Source organism: Amblyraja radiata, chromosome 37, assembly GCF_010909765.2.
Source record: "Amblyraja radiata isolate CabotCenter1 chromosome 37, sAmbRad1.1.pri, whole genome shotgun sequence".
NCBI classification, from domain to species: Eukaryota; Metazoa; Chordata; class Chondrichthyes; order Rajiformes; family Rajidae; genus Amblyraja; species Amblyraja radiata.
Genome location: NC_045992.1, coordinates 9,742,640 through 9,757,771, shown reverse-complemented (window position 1 = coordinate 9,757,771; position 15,132 = coordinate 9,742,640). Strand labels below are relative to the sequence as shown.

Genomic DNA, 15,132 nt, shown 5'->3' with positions numbered 1-15,132 from the left:
ACACTGGTTCGATCCCGACTATGGGTGCTGTCTGTACAGAGTTTGTACTTTCTCCCCGTGTGTTTTCTCCGAGATCTTCGGTTTCCTCTCACACTCCAAAGACGTACAGGTTTGTAAGTTAATTGGCTTGGTATAAGTGTAAATTGTCCCTAGTGTGTGTAGGATAGTGTTAATTTGCGGGGATCGCTGGTCGGTGTGGACTCGGTGGGCCGAAGGTCCTGCTTTTCCACGCTGTATGTCTAAACTAAACAATGAAGATGACATTTCCAAGTTGAAGGATATTAGAAGGGTTTTTAAGCAACATCCTGTAAATTCATGTACTATTACTGACAGCAGGTCTTCTTTAATTGCAGATTTATACATACCCAAATTTAATTAATTGAAGGATTCCGACCCGAAACATCACCTGTCCATTCCCCCCCACAGATGCTGCCTGACCAGCTGAGTTCCTCCAGCACATTGGGGTTTGATCAAGATTCCAGCATCTGCGGTTCCGTATCAACATGGCCAGGACCCTGGATTCCAGCCTAGTGACCCGACCAAACCAATGCGGAGGAAAGTACAACCAGAAGATACCCACATGCCCAAAGCTAATAAACAAACATGAATTTAATAGCCTTAGATTCTCACAATTCCTCCTCAAGAACAGAAGTGTGAAAGCAACAGAATAATAAAATGCTCTGCATGCACAGTTGTGATATTAACAGTGCCTACAAAGTAAATAGTGTTGGCAATTTGAGATGGAGAAGTGCACCACTGCAATCTTTCCATAATTACGGATGTTATTTCATTATTAGACTGTTCACTGCTTAAAAATGACATAATTTCTTCAGAGGCAATCCTTTCAAAATCTACCTTAATGCATCATTAACAAACGGATTGCTTTCCGCCAGACCACAGATAAAGTAATATAAAGCACCATTAAGAGCTCTCCCCTCTTAGTCTTCTATTCAATTTTAAACTTAATTTTTTTTTACTTGTACATGAAACTGCACTAACAAAAACCATGGGATTCGATAGAGATTACACTTTGGCTAGAAAAGAAAATCTACATTGCATAACCCATTTTATTTCCGATATTGAAGAAACAAAGAACAGCTGCTGGAGATATTTAGGTACAATTTAAAGCACTCCCAAAGAAATTAAGTGAGAAAATTTGACAACCGAGGAATCATGGATAAATGTCGAACAAGGAAAAGTGAAAAGCAACGACTGTTTCAGAAAAAAAAAAATTTCGATAAGCATAAGCAAACCAATAAAAATCATCCTGTGCTAATTTGCCCCCCATCACTCTTGAACATGGATATATTTTACATCAATTTGCCAAACCCAAGGGGTGAGGAGTGTAAAATGCCTGCCAGAAAGGGCCATTTTAGCGATGCATTTAAATTCGTAAAACTGCATTTGTCTGCAGTTTAATATGGTTTCTGCAAAAAGCACCCGATTCCTTTTCATGAACTCCTTTTTGTTAGTTTGGCACATTATCTTTGTTGAACCTCAAAAATCAGTATTTCATAATCAGTTTGCATCTTATCTTGACGGCAGTAGGTTAAAGCCAAACTTCAAATGAGTTATTTCAACAACCTGAAAAGTGGCCAACATAGATTCTTTAAACAAATTTAAGTAAAATGCTGGTTTAAGCCTGCAAAAACTGAAACATATTTCTGCAAAGTTGCACAACTTGATAAAAATATAAGTATTTCCAGAATGTTTTCAATCTGCCTGATAGTCAAATACTCACTGTGGATCAAGAATGCAGATGGAACAAATAAAACTTCAAAAGAATGTATTCATGACCGCACTTCATATTTGAAAGCAGTGAATGTCAACATCTTAGAAATCCAAGGAAAATTACATAAAGAAAGGTTTTGCATCTGCTCAACATTGCATCAATTACGTTTTGTGTTATTTGATGACATACCTTGCGGCACAGCAGTTTGTTGGTAGCCTTGGACGGGTCCGTTGTATGGTCCATATTGAGGGGGTGGGACACCGGTCATGTGCTGGTTGTCATAAGCCAACTGCTGCTGGTGGTACCCTTGGTAGCCAGGTTGGGGCTGTCCATAAGATGCCATGTGACCTTGCTGATTCATCTTTATTTCACAAAGTTCATCCCCAAACTAATGTTACCTGAAATTAATACAGAAAGAACATTTATTCGGTCATATTCTTTCCATTCCACTGACTATTTTTCATTAAAGGAAATGTGCAAGTTCACCTTGTAAGGTTCCCAATTTTTGCATTGACAAATTAGTACACCGTACTGTTTGCACACACAGGCTTTGGCAATGACCTGTCCATGCAGTTTTAACCAGCAGCTTTACACCAATTCTAAACCGTGTATCACAATGGCATTACCAGTTCCCCAGTCAGACAGTCTCGAAACATCACCCATTCTTTCTCTCCAGAGATGCTGCCTGGCCTGCTGAGTTACCCCAGCTTTTTGTGTCTATCCTCGGTTTAAACCAGCATATACAGTTCCATCCTAGTTAGATAATGAGACGTTGAGTAACAGCATGTTATTTAAAATGACAGAGACCTTCTGGAAATGGTATGTTATATAGCTGTATTGTATTATCTTTGTCAGTGAAATCACACTACAAAAGCAATAACTCTGGAACAGCATTAAACAGCTTAAATGAACAGAGTACAAGATAAACTTTCAATCAGCTTGAATGTATTTGAAAATCAAAACTGCAGGCATTAAAATTTAAATCAAAAACACACAATTCTAGAAGTGCTCAGCGATTGGAGAAGAAAATCAATGCTTCAGAATGAAATACCTTCATCAGAGTTGAAAATGAGACAAAGGAATATATATAATGTATTTGTCAGTTCTAAATCCATCTGGATTTCTTCGTTGATCCGCATCCATTAGCGTACAGACTGCCCTACAATTTTGTACAATGTGGACTTGCAACAGCTATCCAACAAGGAAGTAGAAAAAGCATTCAACTATGAACACAATGGTAACTTTCCATATTCTAATGGTATTGAAGAATATTATTGCGGTTACAAGACAAAGCAATATATTCTGCATGATCATTACTCATATTTGATACCAAACAGATGTGGACTTTGGTAATTGTCTGCAATCCTAGGATGTGTCAGTGGAAATGAGTAATTTGTCAACAAGCTGCAGAGGGCACAAGCATATGAACCTGTGGCTTGCATTACATCACATCCTGAGGTATTTAATACACTGAAACTGAATAATGCTGTACAACAGAACCAAAACGGAGCGGGAGTGAAATGTTGGTGATTAGCTGATAATTCAACTTTTATTGCTGAACTGCTGCTTCAGCATTATTCTCATACAATAGCACCAAAATGTAAGAAAACCCCAGATTATATTTTGCAGAATATTCAGTAATCAGCCATGCGATGCTGAAAATAATTTGGTTGTATTTCCAAAATTAGGTTGCTTTCAGTATGGGTTTGGTCTCATTTTCTTAGACATTAAAAGACTTTGGCAATTCCAAGCCATACAGCCTATGTTGCATGCAGTCCATGTTGGCACTTGTAAAGAAATGTGGATAATGAATGTACTAGATGCTTGCACCAAACAAATGGAGATGTCAGAGTCTGCAAGACTAGAAGTGATAAGTAGAACAATTCCACAAAGATTTGAAAGCAAACACAAAATTAAAAATCAAGGCACTTTTTAAACTAAAGCTATTGTAGGTTATTGTATACCGAGGTAATAGATGAGTCTAAGTATATTTAGAGCACTAGGCACCTGGATTTATTGGAAGCTATCCACAAAGCTCAATCATACACATGCTCAATATCTGCTCATTTGGACCTTAAAATGCAAACTTACAGACAATAACACAAGATAACCACTAAGCATCAAAGTACTTCAGATTTAAGCAATCCCCATTAAAATTCTGTCAGAATCCTATCTTTCTCAAGTATTTCAACTTATCAGTGAACCACAGGCGACAACTGAGTCAAGTACCCAGCAACAAGGTTCATACCCGGCAACCTTCTGTGTCAACACGTTATTAAAGTGGTTAGTGTACCGTTCTTTTACAGAGTACAATATTCACATATGTAGGTGAGCTGGGTACTGTGCCCCAACAATGTTAACATAACTGTTCTTGCAGAAGCAACTAGCCATTGATCTTAGAAATACAAAACAAAACTAGGCCATTAAGGGCAGTTCTGCCATTCAAAAATCACTATCTCAATACAATATTCCCACGCTGGCCATATATCACATTTCGCATCCTGCATAGAAATCTGATTGCTTCTTTAATATATTCTGCAATTCAAAGGTTTGTGGTAGAAAAGTCTAACATTTTATCTTCCACGCACACTTCCTGCCAAAACATGTCAGTTTTTAAATAAATAAATCCATATTCTTCTAAACTCTCATGAATAAGGACTAAGTCGATTTGACTTTATGCAATAATCCCACCATTCTGGGAATCTGCCAAGAACATTTTCTCTGCACTCTATCTCTCCAAAAGACAGCGACCAAATTGCACACAATACTCCAATCCCGTATAATACATTGAGCTCTGGTGAAGGCCAAGATGCCGTTTGCCTTAACAGCTTTGTTTACCTGCATGTTTGGTTACTCAATGTAGTAGGACATCCAGCTGTTTAACAATCACTATTTAAGTGATACTCTATCCTTCTGGCTTTTCCCAATTAAGGTACATAACTTCACATGTATCAATGTTGTCAAGCGCCTGTCATATTTTTGTCAAATCAACTCATCTAGGAACTTGAGACCTGAAATAGCCCATTATTTTATGCAAGCAGGACCTAACAATGTCTCATACTTGTCCCAGAGATATTAGTAAAGTACATTATTCCTCTTCTGTCAGCACAATAAAGGAAGAACATAACCTCAAATCTCCCTTCCCGCCCCCCCCCCTCACCACCCCCCCCCCCCCGGATGATCTTTTACCCCCTTGTTTATGAAGAATCTATTTCTATATTTAAAAATTTCAAAGAATCTCCTTTGGCTTCCGTTTGAGGGAATTCAGCGCTTGGAGAAAGACGTCAACTCTGACTCAAATGGGCAACCTCTGTCTTTCAAACAGTGTAATGAGGGATAATTGTTTTCAGGGAAGGTTGTACTTAATGTTGTAGTTTAAACACTATTTTTGTTGATTGTGAACAGACTGGAATGATCCTAAAGCCAAACACTCAGTTCAGCAAAATGAGGGATTATTTGAATGTGTATGTTGAATATACTGGTAGGCAGGATGACCTGAACAGGAACCAATTACAGCATATCAAACCGCAGTGTTTATTCATGTGCATATGCTTCTTTAATTAAAAAAAACAAAGCCATGGTTCACAAGTTCTTGCAGTCTGCTTTATTTTTAACTACCACAACACTAATTGGACAATTATTGTCAATGTCAGGGGCGGAGACAGAAATTCAAAAATGTAGTGCAAATACAATACCGAGCTTGACAATAAACAATTCCCTTTGGTAGTTACAAGTATATATGTTAATCACTAAAATAAATTTGAAACATCTCCAAGCTAAAATGACAAAAAATCTCTCGCAGCTCAATCTTAACAAAGTTGCTCCTGTGCATCAGCAACTTGAGGTTTTTCCAAATAAATTGACCCGAAACATCACCTATCCATGTTCTCCAAAGATGTTGCCTGACATTCTGGGTTACTCCAGCACTTTGTGACACATTGTTAACTGAGACTGAAGAAACCCATGCTCATGCCTTTTTATAATTAAAGCAAGTTTTTTTTATAAAGACAACTGAAGAACCTTACTAAGGATTTGCCCACGAGAAGCTTCAGCAAAGCATTCAGGCTCATGATAAGCAAAAGAATGTCAAACTAAGGTGCCCACTTGGTTGTCCCCATATATTGTGTTGCCCCCATAAATTAACTCGCTGATCAACATGTGGAAATGTTTTAATCCAATTTTAAATCTTAATGTTTCAGAGAATATTATCACATTCTGAATGAAATATTTAGTTCAAATGTCGTTCAATTTAGGTCAAATGTCACTGAGAAAATCATCCTTCCCCCACTACAGGTGCACAACCTTTTATCCGAAGATCCAAATAACGAAAACCTCCGAATAGCGGACATTTTTTCGGTCCTTGAAGCAAGGTCCTTGAAAACGTTCACCGAGGGCGGCCCGCAGAGGTGACAGCGGAACCTCTGGTCGGTCCTCGAAGAAAGGGGAACTAAATCCCCATTCATAAAAGAGAAGGTGAGGGTATATTGCGCGGGAGGGTTAATAATTGATAATATGCTGCTGCCTGCCCGCTGAGTTAAAAAGTTCCCACGGTAGCACGATACACAGTGTATCGTGAGTCTTGCGTGGGAACTTTTTAACTCAGCGGGCAGGCAGCAGCAGCAGATTGTCGCTGCCTTCAGTTTCACCCCACCTACACCCCTCTGCTTCCCGGCCATGTGTATGCCCCCTTCCCTCCCCTCTCCAGCTCCCCGCCCATTGCACCGCCGCGGGGGCTTTGCACTGTCTTCATGTCGGCGATGCTAGCAGGTCAGTGCCAGTCACCGGAGACGTCAGGACCAACGGGACACCGACCCCCAGGCCCACTGCAAGCACGGAGATCCCAGAGACTCACAGCCAGCAGCAGCCCAGCCCCGTTCCAACTCCAGAGGAAAACTGCAAACTGGCCGGAGACATCAGGACCACCAGAAGCCGCTCCCCGATGGACGGCTACGGCGACAAGTGGCAGTTCGCCCACAGCCCCCTCATCGGGACACCGACCCCCAGGCCCATTGCAAGCACGGAGATCCCAGATCAGCAACTCCAGCCCAGCCCCGCTCCAACTCCAGAGGAACACGCTCCCCGTATGGGCAGAAGCTGATGGTGTGCAAGGTACGTCTTGTTCTTGGGGTCGCGCAGCTCGGGCTGTGGGCGAACTGCCACTTGTCGCCACAGCGGCCCATCGGGGAGCGGATTCCTCTGGAGTTGGAGGGGGAGGGGGGTACTGTGCTGTTTGATCGCCCCCTGCTATCCCAGGGACAGGGAGACAGGACGCTCACCGAGGGCAGCCCGCAGAGGTGACAGCGGAACCTCCGGTCGGTCCTCGAAGAAAGGGGAACTAATCCCCATTCATAAAAGAGAAGGTGAGGATACATTGCGCGGGAGAGTAGGAATCCCAAGACAAAGTTGAGTGAGCGTTCACCGAGGGTGGCCCGCTGAGGTGACAGCGGAACCTCCGGTCGGTCCTGGAAGAAAGGGGAACTAAATCCCCTTCATAAAAGAGAAGTGGAGGGTATATTGCCCGGGAGGGTATTTCGCCTACCTGGAAGAAACCGGACATTTTTTCCAGGATGTCGTCTGCACACCAAAGCTCACCAAAGCTCACGTTTGGCGCCAAACGCACGTCGCCTCTGCTGCACACGGATATAAGAGTGTGAAAATGTCGCCTTAGGCCGCCTAAGGGCATGTAGCCCCGCTAGGGTGACATGAGTGCGAGAGGTGATTCAATGCTGCGGTCACATTTCTAAATTCAGGAATTCATTCAACACACTGCATTTCATACAGACATTTATTCTGCAAGAAAAAACCACATTGAAGACTGAAACTCGCGACCGAGGAACTGCCGGGATCAAGGCGCAAACTCGCGACCTTGCGGATATGAGCCGAGCACTACCACTGAGATAGCCATTAAAATCTACGCTAAAAAATTTCCATTCCGAAGACCGACAAATTCCGAATTACAAAAAGTGTCTGGTCCCAAGGCTTTCGGATAAAAGGTTGTGCACCTGTATTCTGTTCAATTCTGATCTTGACATTTTTTCTCATCTCTCCATTATTTTGCATCCCATAAACATACTGATCTCTAAAGAGAAGATGGATTTCTCAGCAATGCAAGATAAAGAAACAGCAATACCAATACACTTGGAGGCCAATTTATTTTTCAAACAATAGAGCGAAGTGTAGTTATTGCAGCATTTCATAATCAAATTCAACCACTTGCCAAAATGCTGGATTGCCAGAGGTATGACTAATAGGAAAGAAAAGGAAGCTATTCAGAAACTTGATAAGCTGACTATTACGCCAAGATATTTATTTATCATAGCTTGATAAGCAACAGAAATAGGATCCATTCTTAAATAACCAAATATTACAGACATATGAGAGTGGGAGAAAATTTCAAATATCAGTTGTCATTAAAAAACGTTCTGAATTTCCTCCTAAGTGGCTGAGCTCCAACTTTTAACTATTGTCACTTTAAAAATTCCCCAGCATAAATGGTTAACATGTGCCCACTGTAATTAATCTTTTTAACATGTAAAACTCAAAGATACAAGAACACAAATTTGTGCGAGATATTTATAAAATAATACATACCTTAATTTTATTACAATTGTATCACATCAAATACAGGGAGGGACAGAAGGAAGGCCCAAAATCACATTATATAGAACGAGCAGGTAGAGGAAAGTGTCTTAATGGGGAAACAAAGTCAGAAAGTGCAAAGAAAATACTTCAGAATAATAAAGCACGAGTCGATCAATCATCAGAATCTATGCCTAGTTCTAAACATCACCCACTCAGAATGTATTTGATAATCCTCCTCAAAGTCATATGGCTCATTAAGATTATCTTCCATTCTTCAAAACTTCAATATTGGTCGAACCTGCTCAAATTCTCATCACTCAGCAACAATTTTAACCCGGGGGTCTAGATAAACCTCTCCGCAATGTTCATCTGTCAGTTTCCCTCCACAGATGCCATCTGACCTGCTGTGTTCCTCTGGCACTTTTTTGTTTGCTCAAGATTCCAGAATCTGCTGTACTCAGATACTGGTTAATACACAAAAGGACACAAAGTGCTGGAGTAACACAGCCGGTCAGGAACACGGATAGGTGATGTTCCAGGTCAAGTCTAAAGATGGGTCTTGAAACATCACTTATTCATGTTCTCCCGAGATGCTGCCTGACCTGTTGCGTACCTCCAGCACTGCATGTCCTTTGCATCAAAACTTCCTAGTTCGACACCATGCCTTTTTGCACTGATATTTCAGATTAGCAGTACGAATGCTAATTGACAGGCTGCTCTGATAATCGTCATGGTGATTCTGTGTGTCCTGCCACGTTCCTGCCCAAATCCTCATATGCTCAATATTGAAAAATGTTTTAATTTCAAGAATGTATAAACCAAGATTAAGCAATCACTGTCCTCAAAGATAGAGAATATCAGAGATTTACTTTCCCATGAAAGTACAATCTTCATCTTACATGTCCAACTTGAGACTACCCTAACCCTAACTTCAAAATTCTGTAAATGTAGCACAAAGTCCCTGGAAGAAACAATATCACAACATCTATTCTGCCATTCCCGTTCAGGATCTTGCATGTTAATAAAATCTTTTATTGTTATAAGCTTCATCACATATTGGCCAATCTTCCTTAATTGCAACTTCACAGTAACTGATCACTGAAGACAAATCATATGCAAAACAGTAAATCATTTCAGTTATAGGTTTTAGGAAAGCAGTTATAATTTAGGAAGCACAGATTAATCTTTCTTCAATTGACAGTCCACTAAAATCACCTCAGGTAGACGCAAAATGTTAGAGTAACTCAGCTGAGTTGCTCCAGCATTTTATGTCAGATTTGACATAAACCAGCATCTGCAGTTCATTTTTATTCCACTAAAATCACTCTGGTCTTTGCACACTGAATTCAGAACAAAACTTGGTCAAATGTGTTTTATTGCAACCATTCATGCTCACTGTTGAGCAAAGAGAGGACACACAGTAATCAGCTGCATTTACCATAAGGTATTTTGGATTATCCTTAAAAGAAACTTAGTTCATGGACTCTGCTCACCTTCCACGTGATCTAGACGAGGCAACAAATTATAATTTGTTTCAACATCGTTCTAAAGTCCCATGTGGTTTAATTATCACCAAGTAGTTTTATTTCACTTTATCTTCTCAGATATCTGTTCAAAATTAATAATCAGTTCATAGTCTTCATAAGATAGGATAGAACTTTATTTATCTACTCCTCCCTGGAATAAATAAAGTTCTATAGTATCCTATGAAGACTGCGGTGTACTCACTGCAGAGTACTCAGTGGACAAATATTTTTAAATTCTCAAAACAGACAACTTGGATGAGGAGAAAAGCCCTCTGACAAAAAAAAGTTTAAAAATCCACATGATATGACAAATGGAAAGCTCTGTCGCCAACCATAAAGGAAAAGCAGGTATGAGTGGAAATGAAGGGCAAAAGGTAATTGACACCAATGCAATGTGGCCATATTAGCATTAGAAGACCATGCACTAATAAACAATGTACTGCAGGACAAAGAACTGACATGGGTCAAAATATTCAGCAGCTATTGATAAGAAGTTAATGGGTGATAGAACTTGGGAGAAACTGCTGAAATGAGAGCAGAAGGCATGCGAGAGGGCTGTTGAAATTAAGCCATGTATATTGACAACAGGGAATGGGGAAAGAATACTTCAGAGTAAAGATTATCTGAAAATGCAGAAGCCCCCAAAAAATGATTTTAGGATTTTAGATGTGGTTGGAATAGGATTTTAGAAAGGGCTGAGAAAGCAGACTAAGTAGCCATTTTCAAAATAAACTTGACAAGTGAATGGAAAGTAACAGCATCTATATTTTTTCTCATAATAGGCAGCAACACAAACAATGCAACCACTTCATGATTCTGCCCAGAGTGATGGAGATAAAATAATAAAAGAAAAAATGCGGTTACATAGCTTTGAGCTGAATTTGCGGCTCAGTCTAAGAAGAAATACTCTCCCACGTTATCCTGGGAAATGATATAAAAGCAGTGATCTAACAATCTTAAAGTAAAATACATGTTCTTCTCTTTATGCTCCAACAAGTCACTGGAAATAGCAAGATATTTGTGCTGGAATATGCACACAAGACATCTGTAACCTACAAGATTAGGTGGGCACATGGGGAATGATCAAAACTGTAGTCCATTTAAAGATGCTACGCTATTACTGAGTTTGGTTTAATTCCAGTTTAGCAAATTTGAATACATCACCAGACCATTAGATTTCAGAGATTCCCCAACAGGCAATACTTGGATGCACAACAACTCAATGCAGCAGCATGGCAAAAAAATCACCAGCCTATCTACTACAATCATAAACTTTCCAGTACACCTAACTGGTACCAATTTCTCATGAACCAACAACCAATAATTTAACAACTCAGTTGAATCTCATTCATGCTGTTCAAAGAGGAAAATTGACAGTGAGGAAGCATATCCAAGTTTACAATGGGATCTTGGGTAGATACACCAAAGAAATGGAAAATGCGATTTAACTCTGGCATGAGTGAGTAGTTGCACTTTGATATGTCAATCCAGAGCAGGGTCTGTACAATAAGCCCTGGAAAACGTTGGAAAACAGAGAGATCAGCGAGTACAGGTGCACAGTTCCCTGAAAGTGGTAAGTCATGTGAACAGGACAGTGAAGGCAACATTTAGCATGCTTGCCTTCAATGGGAAGAACATAGAGTACAAAAGTTGTGACATCATAATGCAGCTGTACAAAACATGGGTGAGATTGCCTTTGGAGTACTGTGCGCCGTTCTGATCACCTAGCTAAAGGAAGGGTGTTATTAAGTTAGACAGGGAGCAGAAGACAATACCCATATGTAACTGAGACCTGTGGGTTTGAGTTATAGGGAGAGGTTGCAAAGGATGAGACTTTTCCCTTTGTAGTGTAGGAGGCTGAGCGATGACATTACTGAGGTGTACAAAATAATGCGGGTCATGGATCACATGAACGCTCATAGCTAATTTCCCCAGGGTAGAAGATTCAAATACTAGAAGTCAAAGGCTTATGATGAGAGTAGAGAGATTTAAGTGGGTCATCAGGGGTAACTTTTTCCACTCAGAAGATTGTCCGTATCTGGAATGAACTGCCAGAGCAAGCTTTAGAAGCAAATGCAATTACAAATTCCAAAAGCCTTCTTGACAAATATATGATCAGAAGAGTTCAGAGGGCTATGGGTCAAATATAGGCAAATGGGATGAGCCAAAAGGTCCAAACGGGGTCAGATTAAACAAGGTGAGCCAAAGAGATAGTTTCTGCTGTATAGCTCTACAACTCAAACTATCCAGGAACAAGTGTCCTCAAGTGTGAACAAAATGCATCTCCAGAGGAGGTGTTGGCACTGATTAGTGGACAACTCCCACATCAGAAGTCTGTGGATCCATGTCCCACCTCAGGAGTAGCTTCACCTGAAAATTAATGCATTACAAGGTGCTGACAAAACCACTTCTCGAACAATTCAGAAAAAACTGCCAATGCTGGAATCTTGATCAAAAAAATAAAGGAAATCAAATGGATAGGTAGCATCTGTGGAGGGAATAGACAAATTATGTTTCTGGCCAGGACCTTTCTTCAGCTGGCCTGGAGTAAATAAAAGTGCAATCACAATAATCTAACCTGACTGAGTAAAGCAATGCCAGAGGATACTACTCTTTATGGAGTAGCACCACACTGCTAAACGAGCCTTCTGTCTGGTGAGGCATCAACTCAGCTTTTTTTTGGGTGAGCCTCTGTATTCAGACTTCTGATCGGTCCTTCGATAAGCTCGGATCTTGTCCAGCATGCCTCATTGCAGACATTGAACTTTGTCTCTAGAAGTACTACGATACAACACCGAGATCTATATTCTGCTTTCTGTACCCTGCTCATCATTCCATATTTTGTACTTGTACTTTCCGCAAGTCCTCATCTTTAACCCCATCAGCCGTCGCATACAGCACATAATCCTCCAACATTTCTGCCAACTACAACGGGATCCCACCACTCGTCACATCTTACCATCTCCACCCCTTTCCCCAGACAGCAACTGGTTAACTGGTTAACATTCCCACCCAAATCACCGCCTCCCCAGGTACCTTCCCCAGCAACCATAGGAGGTGCAATGCCTGACCATATACCTCCTCCCTCAACTCTGTCCAAGAACCTCAACCGTCCTTTCAGGTAAGAAAGAGTTCATTTACATCTCCTCCAACCTCATCTACTGTATCCGCTGTTCCAGGTGTGGACTCCTATATCAGCGATGCCAAGTGCAGACTGGACGATCTGTGTACCTTTTCATGTCTTGCTTCCCTCTCCCCTGACACTCAATCTGAAGAGCCGCAACCAGAAACATCATCTATTCCTTTTCTCCAGAGATGCTGTCTGACTCTCTGAGTTACGCTGGCTTTTTGTGGCTATCTTGTGTGTAAACCAGCATCTGCAGTTCCTTCCTACACATTTTGCCTTGGTTATATGCGTATAGTATTATCTGATTTGATTTATTAGCATGCAAGCTGTCCACTGCACTTCATTATACGGGACAATTGTACAGTTAAATCAACTCATCTCAACTTTCGGGTGAGACCAACTCATCTCCTCTATCAGGTGAGATGTTCACTCATCTCTTCGGTCAGATTAATGTAAAAGTTGCATTTTGATGCATTGATAAGTTTTCTCCAGAACCTCTGCCATTCCACAAATGGATCGGGTACTTTTACCCAGAGTCTTTTACCCAGAGTAGGGAAATCGAGGACCAGAGGGGGAAAGATCCTCGAGGTAACATTTTCCACACAGAGGGTGATGGGTGTATGGAACAAGCTGCCAGGGGAGGTAGTTCAGGCTTGGACTATCCCATCATTTAAGAAACAGTTGGACAGGTACATGGATAAGACAGGTTTGGAGGGTTATGGACCAAGCGCAGGCAAGTGGGACTAGGTATGGGCGAGTTGGACCGAGGGGCCTGTTTCCACACTGTCTTAATCTATGACTCTAAATTAAAAAAGAAGATAGACACAAAAAACTGGAGTAACCCAGCAGGACAGGCAGCATCTCTGGAGAGAAGGAATGGGTGACGTTTCGGGTCGAGACTGTTTTAGACTAGTCTGGGGAAAGGGAAACGAGAGATAGAGACGATGATGTAGAGAGAGATAGAGAACGAATGTAAAAAAACGTCAATTGCAGGTGATCACACCCCCATCTGATGCGCCTGGATGCACTGAAATACGCTACAATATTTCATACTACAACTTCAGCAAATGAAGTGTCAAGAGGGTTCAATAGGGAAATTGTACAGCGGAGGAGTCCAGCGTATGTTAAGAATCGGGGGGGAAATGCGGAAATGCGTCGAAACCAGCAAAGGATCCGGCCGCTGATCAACATCATTCCCGTCTCTTCAGGCCCAATACTTGGCCTCACCCGCCTTTTGGGCGCAAACCTGTTTCAACGAAACGCCGGCAAGGCCCTGAGCTGAGGGAGTGGAGGCCATGTACTTATGGCATACCCGTGGGACGATTCCCTGGAAGCTCCAGCCCACTTAACGCTTCACGACTGCCCCAGGCTACATGGGGCCGGGCCGGGCCCCAGCTACCAGCCGCCGGCTCCGGCCCCGGCCCATCCACCGCCTACATCGGGCTAAGCCTTGGCCTCACACCGTCAAGCAAAGGCCTAGGCCTATGCCAATTGTGCCCACCGGTGGTCCAGTCCATGCCAGAGCCGGCTGAAAGCCTGAGCCCGACCCCCCCGGCCGGGTCCGCGACCACTCCGCCGGCTACTCACCGCCTTCCCGAGGCCTCTCTCTCCGCTCGCTGCCACGTCCGTCTCTCGCCCGCCTGCCGTGCTGACGCAATGACGCACGCGCTGCGTCACGGCGCACAACAAGCTGCCGGGTGTGGCGCATGCTCACTGCGCGCAGTGAAGCCCGGCGCCATTTGCCGGCGTTGCGAGGAGAAGATGTTGCTGCCGCCATCGGTCGAGGGAGGCGACCCCAGGCCCCACACACACAGCAGGGCCTGATCCCCAACCATTCCCGTTCGTAAGCCGATAAGGATGTGTTTTGCAGATGCTGGTTTACACCGAAGATGGACACAAAATACCGGAGTAACTGGGTCTCGACCCATTCCTTCTCCACAGATACTGCCTGTCCCACTGAGTTACTTAAGCTTTTTGTTTCTATCTAGCTGATAGGGATCAGTTTGATTTATAAGAAATACCCCGTAGTTGTGTTAAATGGACTGGTTCATAGAGTCCCGAACAACTATCTACCTCATTGGTGACCCTCGGTCTCAGCGGATCAGGCAACATCTATGGAGAGAAGGAATAGGTGACATTTCGGGTCGAGACCCTGCTTCAGACTC

At 42.2% G+C, this 15,132-nt stretch overlaps 1 protein-coding gene across 5 annotated transcripts in view; it reads right to left on the bottom strand.

Moving 5' to 3' along the window:
* Positions 1-14,632, bottom strand: part of sec24c (SEC24 homolog C, COPII coat complex component) — a 53,210-nt gene extending 38,578 nt beyond the window's left edge. For 2 of the 5 annotated variants that reach the window (XM_033012678.1, XM_033012681.1), the window contains exons 1-2: positions 14,555-14,632; positions 1,922-2,130 (exon numbers count right to left, since the gene is read on the bottom strand). In XM_033012678.1, the coding sequence (XP_032868569.1) occupies positions 1,922-2,093 (172 nt within the window). In that variant the 5' untranslated portion in view covers positions 2,094-2,130; positions 14,555-14,632. Of the gene's footprint in view, positions 1-1,921; positions 2,131-14,429; positions 14,451-14,554 lie in introns of those variants that run through there. The other 3 variants (XM_033012682.1, XM_033012680.1, XM_033012679.1) reach the window with 3 other exon arrangements.
* Positions 14,633-15,132: the final 500 nt, after the last annotated feature.